This window comes from Eucyclogobius newberryi, unplaced genomic scaffold, assembly GCF_026437365.1.
Source record: "Eucyclogobius newberryi isolate DKJ021-1_F unplaced genomic scaffold, fEucNew1.0.hap1 SCAF_15, whole genome shotgun sequence".
In the NCBI taxonomy this organism is placed as follows: Eukaryota; Metazoa; Chordata; class Actinopteri; order Gobiiformes; family Gobiidae; genus Eucyclogobius; species Eucyclogobius newberryi.
Genome location: NW_027315779.1, coordinates 25,917,075 through 25,938,841, shown reverse-complemented (window position 1 = coordinate 25,938,841; position 21,767 = coordinate 25,917,075). Strand labels below are relative to the sequence as shown.

General features: G+C 38.0%; 1 protein-coding gene across 3 annotated transcripts in view; it reads right to left on the bottom strand.

Annotated features, from left to right (window-relative positions):
• The window catches only part of LOC140361184 (kin of IRRE-like protein 3), a 446,443-nt gene that overhangs the window by 151,513 nt on the left and 273,163 nt on the right, over window positions 1-21,767 (bottom strand). For all 3 annotated transcript variants that reach the window (XM_072446900.1, XM_072446902.1, XM_072446901.1), the window contains exon 3: window positions 1,310-1,459. In XM_072446900.1, coding sequence (XP_072303001.1) covers window positions 1,310-1,459 — 150 coding nt within the window. The remainder of the gene's footprint in view (window positions 1-1,309; window positions 1,460-21,767) is intronic.

The window sequence follows — 21,767 nt, the reverse complement described above, 5'->3', positions numbered from 1 at the left end:
CGCTAGACTCTATGACCATATCTCAATTTCCAAAACATCGTCCAGATGACTACTTTGAAACATTGTCTTCTGTGGACCAGACCTGAATGAACGAGGGATTGAGGATTGCACCATACATCACAGAAAGCCAGAAAAACAAGAGAAGACTTTCAAGCAAATCACAAAAAAATATCTTAATACCTCTGATTCAAAGATTATCCTGCACGTGTGTTGTGTATTTACTTACTACCTGATCTTTTTGGAGCTTTTTTGGTGAATCTCCAGGCAGGCAATCTCTATATTATGCATTTACTTTGTTGGTAAAACAAGAGTAAGCTGCATTCAATTTGTTCCAAACTATAATAATACTTAAAAAGCCAATACAGATTAAATATGAGTACAATAATTCAATGTTACATGTATTAATACTGACAAGCAGATGCCATGGACAGAGTGAAAAGAACAGAGGTTGCATATTTTGCTCTCCACAAAGTATTAAACTGCAGCAGTCTCAGCTCTCCATGCTAATTTGTGAAGGAACACAATTACACAACAGGGGGCACACATTTTCCAACACTTTTTACATTCGGGGGCTGCATGACATGAAACATATTTTTAATTATCTAAGCTCTTTTGTGATACCGAAATCACAAAAGCAAAAAAAGGCAAGAAAAAGAAAAGTTTGGTAGAATTTTCTTTTTTCCATTTTAGCTGACATTTATGCTTTCTCAAGGTCTCAGGTGAGGGCACACTTTTCAGAGTACTTCTACATTTTTAAATTCTGAAAATAACATTAAATAGGACTTTTCCGCTGGTTCTCAAACAGTAAAACAGTTCAGCTTTCAAAGTCGCACATTTAAATCAGTAAAGGTATTACGTTTCGGTGTATTTGTTGATACTAAAATGACAAATACATTCTGATTCTGTTTTGTCCCACTAAGACTAAACTACGAAAGGCTGTTGAGTATGAAACCAGGACTAAACCACCACATAATCAGGCCTAAAACTGCAAAAGGAACCAGAATACTCGAGCAGAAATGAGGAAAAAACTACTACTTAATCTGGACTAAAAGTACAAAAGGCTTCAGTGTACGCGAGACGAAACCAGGACTAAACTGCAACTAAATCTGGACTAAAACTGCAAATAGCTTCAAAGTATTTCAGATGAAACCAAGACTAAACCACGACTAAAACTGCAAAATACTCATACTACCGATTACTACCTGTATTGAAAACCATTGAACTATGGTTATTGTAATTCTGTTGCAAAATATCTCAACCAGTTCAATGCCGCTGCTGTTTAAAATAATTCTCAATGAAGATCCCTTACCCAGTACAGTGAGCCGGGCTGGTCGGGACCTAAGGGCCGCCTGGATGGCCTGGCACTCGAAGAGGGCGTCGTCCTGGATGTCTGTCCTCTGGATCAGCAGGTGGTACTCGCCTTTACTGTGGTCTCCAACGATGTCATATCTGGGGTAGCCTGCGAAACACAAGAAGACAACACATTGGGTTAGGAGTTCAGAATGATTATTTAGAGAAGACGTGGTGTACTCTTAGGATGTATTCTGGGCCTATGAGTATAGTAAACAATAACGTAAAACTGCAACAATGGAAACGAGGGATTGATACCTGTGAAATGTACTGTACTGGACTGAAATAACTTCGGATTTATTCTTTTTATGGTGGGACTGACATTTTTTTGAGTACTCTTCTCACTCTCTGTCATGTTTTTTATTTTATGTTTCATTAAAAAAAAAGGGGGGGGGGAGGAGAAAAAAAAGAGAATGACGGACAACATTGCTTTACTTGTTTTTATACTTTCGGGTCCCATTTTACTTTTTGTTCTGAGGTAAAAATGAGATATTCTTAACCCAAGGAATACCACAAGGACCTGTTTTGGCCCCACTCCTCTTTTTCTTGTATACCTGTATAATGCATATGAGTACGCTTATCCAGAAATGAGAATGATGAAGTTTTGTCGGAGTAGATCGCCAGATAAATAAACAATGTCAATCGGGGGAGACAGATGTGTTTACCAATGCAATTGATTCAATAGTCAATAGCAATAGTAAATCATGGCAGTGTATAATTTAGTGCTCCTGAGGGTAATTTGTCATTTGCATCTGACTCAATTAGGCTGTGGTAACAAGCCCGGAGCTGTGGGCCACTTCAGCACAGTACTTGGAGACTCCAGATCTCCAACTGCTCATGGTCAAGAATATCAAGCATGACGATTAATCTATTCTGCAAATAAGAAATGTCGACAGAATTGCCAAGGGTGCTTCGCCGGTAGCATTTTTTTGGAGCTTGATTGTGAGTGCCACTTTAAATCATGAAAAAGGTGTTTTTTTGCCTTTTTTCAGTAGCTAATAATAGACAGAATAATGACTGAAATACTAGCTGTCAACAGTTAATTACTGAGGCAACACATGTTTAAACACATTTTATTTTAGTGTATTGTGGTGTGCCTGGCACACCTTTGAAAGTTTTCTATCTTAGTTTTTTTTTATGGCTCTCTTAAAACCTGGCAGCCCCAAACTTTGGAGGAAATTGGAGCGCTCAGCAACATTGTTTTGCACTGGAACTGAAGCAACCTTTCTACATTTCTTGGATATCCAGACAACACTCAAAATTTTGGAAAGACTGTAGCTCATTCATCACTGTGAAATGCTTGTCTTCAACTCCTTTTACATGCTTAATTATCCTTTGGTTCTATAGTGATGAGTTAGCAGCCTGTTCATGCTCCCGGGCAGGCACTGTCTTGCGTAGCGATCTTCCCTCCTCAGCACTAGCGCGTGTGTGTAGGGTTTCTCGCTCCTGTCATTTTGTGCTTGGCTAAGGCCCCACTCAGAGCCTTCAACTACCGTGCACTTCACAAGCAGACATATTAGATTTCAGACTGCCCCCACCAACCCGTAACCATATGTATGAAGTCAGCACTGTCTGTATCCTCTTCACGCAGCACCACAGATGCACATGTAATGGGCCGTCAAAGCTAATGTCACCGCTTGTCGGATCGTTCCTCCTCTAGGCTACAGACTTTGTACTTTAGTCTTATTATTTGTGTTAGTGAATCACCTATTTCAAATTCCTTTGATAAAATAGTAAAGAGTTGGGGGTTCCTTTGCATTAAAAACAACATGATGTTATGCTATCAAAAACTGCGTAATGGGTGCTAGTTAATATATGTACAATTTGCTATTTATTTTGTAAAACAGATTGTCCACATATGCTTTGTGGATCTGCAGAAGACTTTCGACCGTGTCCCTCGGGGTGTCCTTTGGGGGGTGCTCTGGGAGTATGGGGTCCGGGGCCCTTTGCTCAGGGCTGTCCGGTCCCTGTATGACCGGAGCAGGAGCTGTGTTCGCATTGCCGGCAGTAAGTCAGACCTCTCCCTTAGAGATAGGGTGAGGAGCTCAGTAACACAGCAGGAGTTTGGAGTGGAGCCGCTGCTCCTCCACATCGAGAGGAGCCAGAGCTGAGGTGGCTCAGGCCTCTGTTCCGGATGCCTCTTGGGCGCCTCCCTTGGGAAGGTGTTTCGGGCATGTCCCACAGGGAAGAGGAAGACCCAGGACATGCTGGAGGGACTATGTCTCTCGGCTGGCCTGGGAATGCCTCGGGATCCCCCCTGAGGAGTTGGAGGAAGTGTCTGGGGGAGGGAAGTCTGGGAGTCCCTGCTTGGACTGCTGACCCCGCGACCCGGCCCCGGATAAGCAGAATAAGATGGATGGATTGTGACAGCGTCTGGAAGTGTTGCATTCAGACTAGAAAGTTGCCAGTTTGTTCAGGATACTGGATACTGTCGAAACCCACCAATGCCCACTAGAACCATAGTATTGTGAAAGACTACAACTGGAAGGTTATCTGACATAAAAATGACCAGCAGTTTTAATTTGTTTAACACACCAATTGACCTATAATGGATAGCTTGGATTTCTTATCTTAAGTGGTTCTAAAGCTTCTGCTATAAATATGCATGAGATTAGATTTTTTTGGATCTCAATGAATGGTATTTCATTTAAACAATCAGATTAGAGTAGGATCATAACCAATTTCACTTCATTTTACAATTACCACCTGCACTTTATCACAGCAGCCAGATGTGAATCCATTTTGAGACGGGTTTTGTCTTTTCTGCGAGGTGCCAAATGCACGGTACTATATGAGCTAAGCAACACACACGTAAAGCCCCTGAAATCCTCTGCCTTTTCCCAACACACATTCAAGTGGGCTGTTTTTCCTATAGAGATCCAACCACTCCTGGACAAAGAGCGCCTTTGAAAAGTGGATTATCTCTTATCCTTTCTACCCTCATGTCCAGTCAATGAAAGCAGTATGGATGAAAGGGAAGGCTGCTGAGGAAATAGAAGTATATAGCATTTTCTGTGTTTGCGGGGGAAGTTTAATGGGCCTGTATTTTGTTAAACTAAATGTTTGACGTCATTTCTACATTTTATTTTGTATGTTATTCTAAAACATGACAGAATTATTTCTGTAGTTACAATTCAAAAATGTCCGACTTATTTTCAATGCTAAGAAAAATGCTTGATAATCAATATTGATTTTGATATCGCAACAATAAAAAGAACATCCTCCACTTTCAACACAATATATTGCTTTAATACACCCCCAAAAAGTTGCCAATTGGATTAAGCTAAGCAAATACAGTAGCTGCTGCAGGTGATGATCTGTCAGCTCCAACACGGTATTTAAACTCAACTGATAGTGATTACCATGTGGTCATACACACGTTCTGAAATAGAGGACCATTTTTGAGCTTTTAACCACATTGTGGTTCATCAATCCTGTTTTACGAGGTCATCTCCCTTTGATCCATGCTGAGCACTCAAAAACACTCAAATTCCCCAGATCTGTGACATCGAAGATAGAAATCTGGAAGTGTCCTGTTCTTGTTTTACAGTCGATAACTCATCACCAGACTCTGTATTCAAATCACATTCATTACAACTGCATGCTTGCATTAGCATATCGTTTTTTTTCCCATGGTAGTTCCCTGTGCTGCCAGGTGATGGAGTGCAAACACCAAGTACGGATGAGGGAATGCCTGGCTGATAGATTTGTGTGTACATCCACTATTTTAAGTTCTAAAACGTGAAAAGCTGAACTCGATTTGAAAAAAGGTAATTTCAATAAACAATGGACAAAATAGGACTTTTGACATAGACTGATTTAACCCCTCTTTTCTTTAGATGCCACCTCTTAATTTGCTAATTGTATTCCTTACTTATCTCTGGTCCCGCTCGGCTTTGTTTTTTGTCTTAGTTTCTTTTCTTTTGCATATGTTTGTTTGTTGAAATGCTACAGCAAAGGTTCTCATGGTACTTCAGTTTGCTTTAATATCATGCAGTACTTGTTTAAATAAGTGCATTGTTCGATAATAGTGTTAGATTAGTGTCTGGGTAGTGTTTGACAGCCCTATAGTCCATCTCCCTCTTCTCAAAACGCTATAATGATAATGCAATCCATGAAGCTTCCCCATGTTTTTAAACTCCATTTACTTGTTCTGAACATGTCAGTGCCAGAACAGCTTCCAGTGCGCAGTCTGACCATTCCAACATTAGCTCCTATTATTTTTAGCTTCACACTTCACTTTTCATCGACCTTAGCACCTTCTGCTGGCCATTAGTGTTGACAAATTTTAGGCTAACTAACGTCAGGACACTTCTACATTATTTCAAGCTTTACTACAGGAAATAAATGCAAAGGTGTGTATAAAAAAGAAAAGGTAATACTGCGTAAAATGGAAGTGGAAGAGTGTATTTGCATTGTATTCATGCAGGTCAGCTTGTTGGCAGGGAGACAGAAGAGAGATTGAGCGAATTGTCTGGAGATGGGAGGGGAGGAGAGATGGCGGTCCATTACAGCCAAATGGGGAAAGTAAATAACATTAATGCTTATTGATTCCATCTAAAATACAGCTATTTATTCTACTGACCCACAATCAATGGGCCAGGGCCATTTTGGGAAGCCCCTTGCTAACATCGGCAGCGTTGCAATGACGCTTATACAAAATGCCCTCTCATTACACCCAACTGCATCGCAAATCCAACTGCATCGCAAATACATCGCTTTGACCCAATTTTTAAATAACAATTCATCACGGCTAGAATCAAGGCTAATTTGCAACATTATTAGCTTGAAGGTGTAGCATTCGCTGTTACACGTTAGTGAGCTGAGGTGACTGGAAAATCTAATAATTGCATGGAGTTGGGAGTAAACAAGGCAAGAAAAGTTAAGAGGCCAAATAACAAAAGTTTGGTTGTGTAAATTGGTGTTTACTGGATCAGAGCGGTTCATTAGTGTGGTGACGAGAGAGCCATTTGTGCAAGGGCAGGAGCACCTCCCGCTGGGCAGGATGATTACATGTACACACGAGAGCAGGCCAGGGGAGCAACAATGGAAAACAAAAAAAAAAGATTAGCAAGAGAAATGTTTGGCATTGTTAAAAACAGCTGTGGGATCAGATGGATTATTCTTTAGCTTTGTGTCAGAACTAACCAGAGAAGTATTTAATATTAGCTTAGGGATCATCTCAAAATGGGTTGAAGCTGAAAAGACGTAATTTTTGTAAAAAAAAAAAATAGATACATTTTGTGATGAGGTTGATAGTTACAGTTGAAAAAATATATATATATAGTTACAGTTAAAAAAATATATATATATATATATATATATACAGGGGTTTTGCAATCATATTTACGCTAGATTAAAAGCATCCATTATATACTGTACCTATTCAATGTAAAATCTACTAATATTGCATTTCCTGTCAAATCTATAGATAATAGATATTGTCTTAAAATATATAAAACAACAAGTATTATCTCAAAACAAACCATAAATTCTACAGTTCACGTAGCATGACACAAATATAAATGTAAAATTTGCCATATTGCTAAAAAATACAGTACAACTCAAGAAAATGGCGGCTTCGATTGCCAAATGTCCACAGTATAAAGTACAGTGTAGTGAAAAATAAATAAATAAATAAATGCCTTGTATTCTTTACAAAGAAAATCTGGCAAAAAAAAGTGTCATGCAGTACATTTTACAGTAGAAATTTGGCAGTAAGGTTGCCAGAATTTGACAGTAAAAAATACAGGGCATCTGTTTATGAATTTAGGTCGCTACACTTAATATTTTACAGTGAAACACAGACAAACTGTCAGCAGTGTTGCCAGAATTTCACAGTGAAAAATACAGGGCAACTTTATTTTATAATTATTCGTTTTTTAAGTCTGTGTAACTAAAAACTAAATTGAAATTGGCGTTCATAAAGTTGATGATCGTGGCACTTTAAACACATAGTACGGTCTTTCAATAAATAGGCCAGCGGTTCATTAATTTTTAAGGGGATTTAACATGACCCCAATATGCTAATGATGCCTGAAACACACATGACATGAGCAGCCTCCAATGTGTGTCACCACAGAACAGGTTTTAATGAAAAAATAAATGAATAATACATAATAGATAAAAAGACAGGATGTTTTTGGGGTTCAACACATACATTGTCACTTCTGTCAAGTTGCTGTATTGTTGATTATACAAGGAAAAGGAAATGATTCCTGGATTAAATTAAATTCCTGTAATCAATTGCACTGTATAAAAGTGAATAAATGGCTTTCAGTTGTTACTAATGCTAAAACTGTGACATAATCTTTAAAACAGCCCTAATTTAGACCTATATTTCCAAACCACGTAAAGCTGGGGTACATCATTTTCAAATTGTGAAGGAGGAAATAGTTATTTAAATCTATCTACTGTAACTCATACCTTTGGCACATTGGTAGTATTCACATTCATATATTTTTCACAACTTTAAAACTGCTTTTTTTATGCCTAAGCAAAGCAGAGGCCAACACATTCTCATCCCAAAACCTATTTTAGCAATTTATTATGGGTTTACTTCTGGCTGTTTACATAATGGCTCAGACAAAATGAAAGATTTAAGTTCTGGCGTTAATGTTTTGAGAAGTTGCAGTTCAAAAGGCAGTGCTATAATGAACTGTAAGGCCAAAACTGTGAAATGAACTAGACAATTTATTACTGTTTATAAAGCAAAAATCTCATTCTCTTGGACCCAATCTTGTGTCTCGCCTCAGGGGAAATGTGTTTTGTCCTACCCCATTAATTAATAAGTAACATTCTAACGTATTTTTGGTACATTTACACAGCTTGAGTTGACATCCTTTTCTATTAATTTTGAACTATCATATGAAAAAAGACAAAATAAATCCATATTAAGTTTATATTTGCCAGCCACTGTATCAACACAGATGATCCAATTTGCCCCGGCAGCATTTCCGCTCCATGCTACATTACATGCCGCATTTGGGAATACGCTCCGAAACCATGCAACAAAACACCAAAAGTGGGTCATTTACGAGCGTAACACCACGACATCCATCTGGAAATTATCCAATATTTCTTTTCCCTAAAATTCATTTTGCGATTCATTTTTCAATGACTGTATTCACAATTCTATTAATCAGTGGCAGAAAGCTTCGCCCGGGGTGATTCCGGGTGGTATTTTGCTGCACCGACTGCGCGCAAAGTATGAAGCAATAACAAATCCTGCCTTGAGGGTTAGTATGGTCTTTAGTTACTCAGATGCCAACACATGCTCCACAGAGATCTTCTCAGTACAAAGAATGGGACAAAGCAAACACAGAGCCTCTGGTGTGGTACCACTTGCCTTGCCAGTGCATTCTCATGGTTGTCAGGGCCTTATTGGATTTGAAGTTACGCTCTGGACACATCTGACCACACATGCAAACGTTTGGCTGAGAAATCGTTGGGTGGAAATCTTATAGCAGAAGTGACAAAAAAGGCACACTGTGTGAATGTTTCAATCGAGTTTTATGTCATATTGTCCAACATCGCAGCTCATGTAAAGCCCAGTAAGAACAGTGGTTGCTACGGTAACAACTATGGGGATAAAAAAGTATTTAAAAATATATAAATTCAATTAACATCTCGTCATGTTAAAAGTTTCTTCTCACAAGCACTTTTAGAACTTTGCCCTAGCACTGTAATATATATTTGATTGAACTTAATCTTTTTAGCTTGCTTATTTCCCAGAGTCAAAAGGTTTCTGGGTAGTTTTAGTGTTTTGTAACGTAAATTTTAAACATTTTTTTATGTTTTCCTGTGCATTGAGCTTTTTACACATGTCTTCCTACCTACAAATAGCAAACAAACTAATTAACTGACTAAACTAAACTAGATTAAATGAACTAAACTGGTGGACTGCTCATGACAAAAGTTACATAGTGCAGCTTTAATACAGTTGTTTTTTTTTAAACTTTGTCTAGTTGTACGTAGTCATGTGGTTGCCAATTTATTAGCTATTAGCAAAATGTTACCAATGTTAGCAACGAGATCTTTGGGAATTGAACCTGTGACTTTCTTGCTATTGTTCACTTTACAACCAAGTTTATTATTGCAGTAACAAGTAGTGCAATTGAGCTGTGGGTGGTACTCCTGCCTTTGGTGAAAATAAACAAATACGTAATAAGTACACATATATATCTATAAACATAAATAAGTACATTTGGTAATACCTTTGTGATGTTTGTTATTTTTCCACTTTTGCTTGAGGCCAAAGTGAACAATATATTGGCAATCCAAGTGTTAAAGATGTATTGTTTTTATACATTGTGGCAGCGAATTGGAAGGACTTTAAAAACACAGAGGAGCCAAATGGGCAGACACATTGTTTGTTTTTTTATAGGGGGAACAAAACAAAAGAAATGAGGGAACAAATTATGTGTAAGAAAAACAATCAGTGCTTTATAGTAAGCCAGTGCTGCCAACACTGCAATTTGCATATAACAATTGAAGACATCTGTTAAATAATATTGCTTCTGATGGTAGCAATTCCATATTATAAATGTGTTTACAAGTTTCCTGCAGACAAAAAAGTTGGCGAAGACAGAAGGACTGCTTGATCCACTTGAGAGGTGATTTCTCTGGGGGGTGAAATCATTTCCTCCAAAGAGACAACACAAAACAACATACATCTTCGTAATGGCACGTAATGCTGTATTCTATAACCATAATGTGAATTGTATTCCAAGTATTCAGTGGATGACTTATATAATCTTATTTTTTCTCTTTTCATTCATCAGCATTTAACCATCTCCATTGTATTCTATAGTTCCACAATAGAATGTAGGTGTAAAAGGTCCATGCTTTATTAAGTTATGTCATTATTATATGTTATCCAACTGTTTGAAGTTAAACCGTTTTAAAAGTTTTCTGCGACACAAAAACCGCAATAGAAAACTTTCATTCGTCACACAATGGGGAAATTGAAATGTTCCAACGATGAAGTATACCGTAATTTTTGCACTATAAGGCGCACTTAAAAGCCTTTCATTTTCTCAAAAAAACTACAGTGTGCCTTATAATCCAGTGCGCCTTATATATGGATTTATTTTGGTTGTGCTTACTGACCTGGAAGCGATTTTGTGTTGTACATGTTTCATTTCACTTAATGCGCCTTATAGTCTGATGCGCCTTATATATGAAAAATGATAGAAAATAGACCATTCATTGACAGTGCGCCTTATAGTGTGGAAAATACGGTAATAGCAGCAGTAACAGAATGAAGAAGCAAAATGTACACACAAATAATGATCCAAATATGCCTAATAATACTCAATCCATTTGCTCTAGTTAGTTACATCAGTCCAAACTTAATAGTTCTATCTCGCCTAAATCAGACCCTCTGCTCTCATTTGTCTTATGCTAAACCCTATGCATTTCTTTAGCTAAACTTTCCGTAGAGAAAATGCATTATCCTTTGAAACATTCATATTTTACTTATCTCCGGAAACATATACATCACATACGTCGCCAAAGCGAACAGAAATAGAATCCATTTACATTATAACAGGATACAATTTAAGCAAGAATAATGATCCCAGCGTCCTCTTTCACTCTGATCTATGTGCTATGTCTTCCCAGCGTAAAGCCGTGAAGCCTCTTACCCTGAACATTAATTACAACCATAAGCAAAGGTGATTTTTATTAATTATTAGACATTAAATTGTCAGTTGAGGCTGCGAGCTATAAAACGTGGGCGCGTGGAGGCTGCGGAGAATTAGATAGCCTGTTAATTGAATGTTTTGCATTGATTTGTTATTCAGACATTTATGCGAGCATGGCAGGTTTGCTGATAATGCCCCACTAGGAATTAGTTCAGGTACGGTCGCATAATAATGATTTGAGAGAAAGTGAAAGGAATTAGAATGGGTTAGCGCTAGCCGAAGATAGCGCTGGTGGCTATTAATATGGATTATAATACAAACGTGCAATAGTGATGAGGATTAATGCTCGAGAGTTTGGTCACTGGGCCACTGCGTCCTCTTGATGGACTACTTTTTGTTGTCGGCCATATTGTGTCCCATGTTGATGAATAGTGTTTTGAGTGGACCAGTGCGTCATAGCCAAATTAGGTTAAAGATATTATTAATAATGAGCAAAACAAAAAAAGAAGCAGTTAGGAAAATACTGAAATCAACAAACGTGCTTAACAGGGCCGAGTGCAACGTTTAGATTTTATAATATTAATAATAATGCCTGGCACTACTATATGATTATTTTTCCAAGAGAACTGAATTTTGTCAACTGGAAAAAAGTGTTTTTGTGTGAATCTGTCACCCATTTACAACTCCGTCCTCAAAACTAACAAAACCATACGTAGATGACACATTAGGGTAAGAATGGTTATGCCAAGAGTTACCCTGGTGACACTTCACGCCTTAGTAGTTCAATAGTCTTAAGTTACTTTTAACAACTCAGGTTAGTTAGTGTCTGTGTAGTTACCCACTCCCGTCAGACAAACATAAGACAGTGACGTTAAGTGAATTAATTTAGGTGAATCAAAACATATTCACTCTTAAAGGACATATTAATGCTAAACTGACTTATTTGAGACTCTAACCGAGTTCTAACATTGTTCCCTCATGAAAAATACCTGAAATAGCACTTAGCTTCATTCACGCTAGTTTGATTCATCCTGTTGTATAAACTACTCTCCCCTCCGAGCGTCAAAAACACTCTATTCTGAATTTCCCCGATAAGTGACGTCTTCTCGATCTGTGGGTTCATAATTCATCTGCAGACTCGTGCTATGCTCCCGTCTAATTACAATAGGAACAACTGCATGGCTACCTAGCATCTCTGTGAAAACTTTCCAGTTGTTTATTATTAACCTGAGTAATTCCCTATGCAGCCAAGGCTAATACAAATACAAGGAGTGCATAGTATCTGTCCTTTAAAAGTTTTGTCCAGTTGGCAGAAAACAATTTTCTGGCCCTGGGGAAAATTGATGAAACATGCCAGATTTACACTTGGCCAGGTGGGCAAAGTGGGCACAATGACAGAATCAACCCTCCAGGCTTCGACCACTGTCTTTGACTTATTATTATTTATTTTTCATGTAGTTTTATTTTTAACTGTATGACCATCAACAACAAAATAGTTCTCTTTTTGGTAACCCCTGCTTTACTGGAAAGTCCTTGATTATAAGTGACCAGGTAACTGCAATCCCGACATAATTAGCATTCTTGTCTCACAACCACAAGATCCCTGGTTCGAGTCCCAGTCTACGTAGGTGTTTTGCCATAATCTAGTTAATTTCTCATTTGTACAACTTTGAATGTTCAGAAATCACAGTTCCATTACTTTCTTTTCTTTACATTTAAGTGATTATTATTTATTATTATGTATTATTATGTATTATTATTATTATCATTTATTATTATTCTAAGGTATAAATACCAATGCTATAGTGCAAATGTAATAGTTCTAAATCATTCATTAATTGGGACTGTGTAATGGGTCAATAAGATTTGGTTTCTGTTTCTACAAAATTAATTATATGTTTTAAGAAGATGTTTTGATTTTGACCCATCAAAAAAAAAAAAAAAAAGAACATTATATCTGGAGTATGTTCAAATCTGCCACAATGCCATGATGGTACGAGGCAAGGGACCAGAAAACAGAGCGTTACTGACACTCTTCTGATTTGACCCAGTGTCTTTGTTCATAACACCCACATCATACGGGTTTATCATCAGGAATAAAATGACAATCTCTGCACGTCTACCTGTGTAATTTCCATGTCGAGAAATCCCTCCATCTTTTCACCAACCTGCGGTCAGCTCTGACCCAAAAACGGTTCATGAATATGGCCCGTGGGAGGGTTTGTTCAGCCGGGAACAGCCCCAGATAGAAATGGTTCAGAGAGACGACCATATTATCTCTTCAAAATTCATATCATTTCGGTTACCATTTCACATTTTAGTTATGTTGGTATGATATTGCCGAAATGATAAGTGTCTTTGGGATTGTGCCTATTTGAAGATGGGTAGTCCAATTTAAAGAATACTGCTGCCCATGGGTGAAAGGAAGTCTGTGGTGAAATGAAAAGTAGTCCTTATGGACAAGTAGGCTGGGAAATATGTGTATTTTCATTTTATGATGTGGGTTATTATAAAGTTGTACCCTACTCTGCTATCCACTTCCATAAATGTTCAGTCATAATATAAAAATGCACCAAAGGCAAAATAATGATAATGGCACCTGATATGGTAAGATAATTAAAAGCATGGTCACTGATGCTAGAATTTACATGAGCATTGGAATGTTTGATGGGTGTTTCCTGGGAACACAAGAGCAGTAAGAAAATTGCAAGCATGAGCATTGGTTTACAGCCCAAGAAATAACTATGTTTATCACTCTGTATAACCAAGAAGATATAGAACCAAGAACCAAGATATACAAGAAGATCACATCATTTAAATTGGCAATAATGTTACTTGTACATTCTTGACATTCTTGTTTTCTTCTGATGCATCGTTATTCACGGCTTACTGATACTCCAAAAGCGAAACTTCAGGCTGATTGCCACTCATTACCGTGGTCACTCCCTTGCCAATATGCCGTCCTCAGCGCACTGTAGCACTCTGCTGTCCATACGTACCACTATCCCTTTCACAGCCACCCGGCACCTGCATCCCTGCTCCTTCTTCATTAGCCTTAAGAACCTGTTTAAACATCAGCACCGTGTCAGATCTGAGGGCTCTTTGTGCCGACGAGAAAGGCCAATTACCTTGTCACCTCACAAATAAACACTCACCATTGACAGAGCGAAGATAAAAACTAAAAAAAAACACTAACCATTGATGTGCGAATACAAATGAAAGAGCTGTTCACATCTTGACAGGTGCACAACACGCATCTACAAAGGGACCACACATTGCAAAAAATCTCCCACAGAGTCCCTTGTGAACTTTTTCCACCCCGTTTTTAGGCTTCCATGGATCCCCTGGAGAGCCTGGTTGTAATGGTTCTCAGTGACACCGATGGAAAGGCCCCTGGGTGAAATAGAAAAGATGTAATGGTGGCGAATTGTCCTCCGAGGCCCAATTAGAGATGCAGTGGAGATGACAAAATGGGAGCGCGGGAAAGGAGGCCAATGTAGACGCTGTCTTCAGGGGAATGCCTCATGTTAGCATGCTGAAATATGTCGCTGTGACAGCGCACACGACCGAGGGGACTTCACAGCAGTCGCGGGGGTTTGGATGGAGTCTGATGTGCGCCCGGGTCAAACGAAGGGCTTTGGAATCAGGGCTGTCGTGGTGCTACGTGGTTACATGGCTGTTAACATGCTGGGTGACATACACAGATGTTTTGAAGGTGGGAAAGTGGTGTTTGACTAGCATGTTGTTTACATCAGGGGTTTTAAGGCTGGGACATCCAAATGCAAAATAAAATTGATGCCTGGCAAAACATTTCAAATTCAGTTTAATATTTGATATATTTTAGATGATATTATAGTTGGTAGCATTTATTTTCAGCCTGATTACCTCTTTGTGATCAGCAGCATCCATATTAAAGGACCCGTATTATGAAAAAACATTTTTGAGCTTTTAACCATGTCATAACATTGTTCCTTCATCAAAAACATACCTGTATTTACCATAATACAGTTTGATAAATCCTGTTAAGAAAATCCTCTCCCTCCGAGCATCAAAAAACACTCTTTCTGAAGCTCCCCAATGTGTGATGTCACATATCCGTCAAATCACGATCATTACAACAGCGTGGCCATATTAGCATGTCGGAGGAAAGCTAGCGTTTGTCTCTTCTAAGTAATCCCCTCTGCTGCCAGTAGATGGAGCCAAAAGTCATTTCTAGAGAAAGGGTAATCAAGAACATGGTTAAAGTCCAATAAAAATACAAATAATCCATAATATTTGTCCTTTAAGGCAGTGTCTAGATAAAGTGTTTTTTAATTGAATTGCGTCAGGGTTACGTTATTTGATCCAACTTAACCAAAATATGTCGTCTTTTTTTGAAGATTTTTCTGTAGTGTGATTTTTTTTTGAGATAGTGATTCAGAAGGTTGAATGTGTCATTTATAATTATATTGGTAACGTCTTTAAAACGCAATAGGATCAACTTGAATTCTGCGCCCATTATCTGAACCACAGCCTTTTTCCGTACAAGGTCTTATAATCCCGGTGTAATTTATTGTGAGAGATAAAGGACATCCTTGACATGATTTGGCTTGCGATACTTATGCCAACTCTAAATGAACTACATTTTGACCCTGGCCGATCCTTGGGCATCCTCATCTCCAAAAAATGCCTTAGGAGAGAAAGACTGAGCGAACTTGAGGTTAAACCAAATCACATATGCGCCGCAAAAGAGCCAAAACATTTAACCATCTGGCCGGGAGCAGATGTTGTACTGCATCTTCTTCGGCGATGACTTTTTGCGACTCCGCTGGACGTTGTGACAAGGAGATTTCTGTCATTTCAGAAAGAGGGAGTCTTGGTATCAACGGTTAGTGCGGCGGATAGAGAAGTATTAAATAAAAAAAGTGACAATGTGACATTCGGAGTCGAGGAGCAAACAAGAAAATAAGCACATGGCTGGTGGACAGGGTAAGTGAGACGGACTGTCAGAGGAGCTGAATGGAAGCTCTGTGATGGACAAACTCCAAAACCTGTCATTGGAATGATGTCGCTGGGGCTTCCTGGTAGTTGAGTGGTGTAAACTGCAGCACATAAGGGACGCTGGGGTGAGGAGAAACACTTTTTGCATTGGTGTTTTTTTTATTGAAACACTCAAATCGGAATATAATAAAACATTCTACATATATTTTCGGATGTTTTCTGACTGTTTACACACAATTAAAACTGTTCTAAGACTCATACTTTTAGAGGAATGGGCATTAAAAAAGAAAAAAAGACCTTTGGCTCAATTTACCAAATGTGCAGATGCAGTAAATATTAACCTTTTGAATTTTTACCTAAAAAATACACATAAAGCATCTAAAAATATATATTTAAGTTAATTTGTTACCCCAATGGACATGTAAAAACTATGAAAGTAATCATTAAATGTGAAATGTAATTTTTCGGCGGTTCAACTTACCCTAAAGTGACTTTCTTGGATAAATCTTGTTATATTATTTTCAAGGAAAGACATTTACCTTTATATTTAACGGGTGATTCAACCAGTGCCCATATGCAGGTCGTCTTTAGTGATGTTAGCTCTGAAAATGTTCTGAATGTCCTCCATGCTCTTCACCCCAATTTAACCCTATGCTGTCCCAAATTAAGCCTACGGGTAAAGCTTAAAGAAAAGAAAAGAAAAGAAAGCTGCTTTGGAGGATAATGGAGATTTACAAAGATAATTCAAATTTGCTTCATCACGTGCCTATTATCATTGCACATATTCATATAATTGAGATGCCCAACTTTGTGCATGAATAAGTGGATTATGATTTACGTTTTATAATCATCCAACTTTGTCTTTGACTTGTTGTCATTGTTAGATCAACTCAATTTCTTGTGACCGCCAACAAGGGCAGTTCTTTACCATTTCTGTTTAGTAAAAGAAACTGTCTGAAGGGAAAAAATGTAGACACCTGGGGTAAACTATTCATATTCATATTATGACTGTGTTATATTGTTGCAAAACTGTCATATGTCATAATAAGATTGAGTTTAAGCAAGAGTTAAGGTACTGTCAAGGTATTTTGATAATTAAAAAGCATGTTACTGAATATATACATAATATGTAGGTTTAATGCCACACTGTACAACATTTCCAGCAAAGCAATAACATCTCCATGGAACATCTCCATGGAGACAAGCAGGTAAAGTTACATAGTACACCTTTCAGAGCAATAAAGCACTCAAGACAGTCAAATAAATTCTCAAATTAATGTTCCTGCTTTTTTTTGTTAACAGGCCGCCTGCCGTAGTAAATCCATGATACAACTAAAACAATATTGGACCCATTAAACCTTTTATACTGCACATGTTCAAAATGTCTGACATGTTTTCCATCGTTGACCACACCACAGGAATACGCACCACATGAGAGACGGGGTTACGTAAGGGTCAAAGCAGGACAAGCTCTTGGATTAGCCGCTAAAGCGCGGACCCCTGCCTGCGCTGGAAACATCACCCTTCACTTGGACGTCCTTCAGGAGAGTACGATCTCCAACACGCTGTCCAAAGCCTGACCAGTCAACCCATCAGCTGAGTGGATACGCGTCCCCCGCAGCTTTAGCCCTGGTTTGTGCCCTGTTCAACGTCCAGAAGCACCAACAATTGTAGAAGTACATAGTAATGGTCCAAGATATTAGTCAAGAAATGTATTTTAAAAGGTAAAATGAAGTAAAACATTTCAAATCAAATTGTATGCCGGATTTATTCTTAATTACAAAAACATTGGATATTTGTTCAGACACTTAGGGGAAAGCAACCAAGCAAATACAACGAGGAAGAAAGTATTTTCCAAATTTTAAGCTCACATATTGTTACAGACCAAAGGTTGGCAAATCCAATTTGATTTTTAATTTCTTTGTACATTTTGACTGTCCTTTTTCCCTCTTAAAAGGTGCATAGAGGTTTGTATCCCCTTTAGGTTGAGTTTATCCCACCTGCTTATCTCCATGGAGTTGGTTTCCACAGTATGGCATTAAACTAACACATTTTGCATACTTTATGATTAAAACTACCTTGAAAAACATGATATTTGTTATGTACGCGCTGAGCTGACCAGTAGAGCACAGGCTAGCCTCTGCATACAAACATAATTGAGTACCAGCCATCTGTCCTGGTGGAGGCTATGGGCTGGTCTGACCTCCTCATGGGTGAATGAGAGGGCTGTGGTTCCAAAGGCCACCAGCCGGGTTAAGTACTTACTGCTGTGTACACTGCTTTTAGTGCCGGACTATTAAACAGCAGGGAACTGTTTCAGAGGAGGAACTACTTTAGAACAAGGTGCAAATAATAAGAGTTTAAAATGGCGGCAATTATGTGTGAATTTACAGTCAAGCTCCTTTTAAAACCTTTTGGGAAAGAAAGTGAGGACAATAAATAAACCAAACACAAATGGGTTCATTGTTGTTATAAAACAATTACTATTTAGTATGTTAAAGGTGCATTATGTTTTTCCCCTTTCATTTAAAAAAATAATAATAAATATAAAACACAGAACAGAACATGACCAGAGAGCGGGAAAAATAATAATAAAAGTACAAAGAAACATAATCATTGCACATTTGAATTAAAACAAAATTCCCACTTGGTCCAAAGTCTTTGAAATTTGTCCATTTCCAAATTAAGTCAGAATGTCATTTTTTCCATTTGTCCGATGTCTGTTACTATATCAGTCCAGTCCTTGACCTTGGTGTGATTTGTGTCATCTTTTTCTTTGTGATGGCTTTTTTTCCTGTTGCCAAAAATACCTTCCAACGGTATCCATTTACTGTGTCCATGGCAGGAGTTTTGAGGCCCAAATACATAACTCTAAAATTGGATGGAATTGTCAAAAACTGCTCTGCATTGTTAATATCAGTCTAAGATTTTTGAGCAACAGGACAGTCCGCATTATGTCACTTTTAAGGGTCCGTCACCTGCTGGAATGTGCCACAGTGTCTTTAAAGTTCAGTTCAGTCACAGTGTTTTTGTCTTGAAAAACACAAATATGTACATTTTGGGACTGTCTTATTGTCCATAAATATTGCAGCACTGAGATTAACAATGCACTGCAGACTGTTTTCAGTATTAATATTTCACTTGACTTCAGAACTATGTATCTTGGCCTTTAAAATCCTGCCATGGACACAATATATGGATACCTATACGTTTGGCAGCAGGACAGAAAGCCATAACGAAGAAAGGGAAGACAAAATCTGCCCAAACAATCAAGGAATTCTGATTAATTTGAAAATTGACTTTTTTGATAGACTTTGGACTAGATGTGCCGTGATTTCATTTCAGTGTTTTTTCGTTTTGCTCTGTCTGCATGTTTGTGGATGTGAAGTGATGAGGAGGTTTGGACGGATTTATTGAGATTGAGTTGTACAATTTTCTTGTTGGTCTTGGTTGAAGGGTTGGCCTGAGGTTGCTCACTGCTCTTGACAAGTTTCCCAATAGACCTACTTGAAAAATGGGTCAAATCTCAATATGTGGACATAGTACTTTACATACCATTCACCACGTTTCACACATAACAGCAACATTTTTCTTTTTTGTGCTTTCAACCATGTCATAATGGTCATAACTTTGTCCCACATCGAAAACTACCTGGAGTTGTTTCCTCTTGAATTATATTATTTTTGTTTACTATCTTGTATTTTTTGCACCTTTTCCGAGCCTCAATAAACAATTTAAGATTCAAATTTGTTCAAAAACCAGATTTGTCACGTCAAAGATACATATCCATAGGTCCAAGTTCATAAATCATCAACAGACATCTAAACTGTGCGAACTGGGCAAGCTAGTTTTAGTTATTTTTCCCCTTGGTAATTCGCTCTGCTGCCAGTAGGTGGAGCGCTAACGCCAATCCTAATGAAGGAACGCCTGACGGATGGAAAGTGATGTGTGGTTTTGAAAACACACATTATTTTAAGTTTTAAAACATGAGATGGCAAAGCAAATGTACTGAAGGGCCTGTTCAAAGGCCCAAAACAGTATACATAATAATTCATGCTACTTATATAGCACTATTCAAGACACTCAGAGATGCTTCACGTTGTATTATTCATTCACTCTGCACATGGTGGTGGTGGTAAGCTACTATAGTGCCGTCTTCTGTTCATTCAGTGTTGCATTCTAATCTGAGAAAGGCCCCTGAAGTATCTGCATGTGCTTACAGACATCTCACTTTAAATCATGTGCTCTCTTTGATTACATAGCATTCACTGTTGGTATGGATGAAACAGAACAACATGCTGGAGGGGTGGGTCTGTGTAAGAGGTATAAGTCTTATTTCATCAGTGCTGGGGCCTAGCCAATAACTCTGGATTGCATTAGAGGAGAGAGCAGGGGGCTAGAAGGGCCCCGGATGGTTCTACCTGGAGCTGGGCTGGTTTATGGTCCACTTTAAGAGGATTAGAAATCAGGATGTCAGTGTTGTGGTCACCCGGGTAGAACCACTGCTGCCAGGTTAAATGTGGAAATGGAGTTATAGGGAGAATGGGAAACGATAGCATTGTGTTACAAAGAGTGGGAGCAGCAATAGTGTTCATCCTATTAGTTTAGCTTTTGCATTAAATATCTATATCAAGTACCAGTAATAGTAACCAATATACTACATTATATTGTGTCCTCCAATGTCTATTTTTTGAAGAACGTTTTTGTAATACTCCAAATAAGTAAAAGTGTAAGGCTAAAAAAACTAATCATTTTCTTGGCCAGGAGCACACTGTATGCAATTATGTAAGAGACAAGACTAACTAAACATTGTATTAGAGTTGGACAAATAGAATCACTCGATGTTCTCAGGTAGAGAATGTAATATTATGCAAATGAAACACTTGTATTTTGAAGCATATACCTGAAACTGTCCAATGAAATCCTGTGTAAACCAACATGCCGTATATTTTAATCAGTTGCATTCATGTTATAGAATGTGATGATGTCATTATGATGATGTATATATTAATCTCATATGCATTTGGAGTTGAATAATGGCACCACTTTCTGATCAGATTGTGAAAACATGATTCCACTTTTTATTGATACTGAAAGAAAAAACATTGAACTTCGTGCCAGTTTTCGTTTCATGCAATTAAAGAGATATGAACCATAAACCAGGTCAAAACAGCAAACTTACATACTTGGCCAGAAGCTCAATTTTAAACATAGAAATTTTAGAATATTGTCCATGTCATCGTGAACCTTTTAATTACAGTGTTGGTCAGAGGACAGCGTGTGCCCGGTTGAGATTGTGTTACTGTGTCTTGTGACTTTAATGACATGGAAAACAAAAGACAATTTTAGTTTAATTGTCCCTTTTATCATGGAAGAAGAGGACACATTGTTCCAAGTATGTAAGATTTTACCTTCCAGTCCACTGGTATATGTAGAGTACACTGCCTGACCAAAAAAAGTAACTCGCTCTAATATTTGGTGCCTTTAGCTTCACTGTGGAAACGTTTATTGATATTAAGATGTATTTCATCCACACATTGACATCTTTTCCATGACCACGGGATTTGTCTTTCTTTTATCTCTTTAAAAAAATTGAATAGATTAAAGAGAGAGAGAAGAAAAAAAAAACAGATGGAGGAAAAAACGGAATCAGATCTAGGAAATCTTAGAGAGAGAAAGAATATGAATTTAAAAAAAAAAGGCCACCCTGAAAAGAAAGATTAAGGCACATACGCTTCCAAATAATTGTCCCATTTAGTCGATTCTTTTAAATTTGTCCATTTCTAGAGT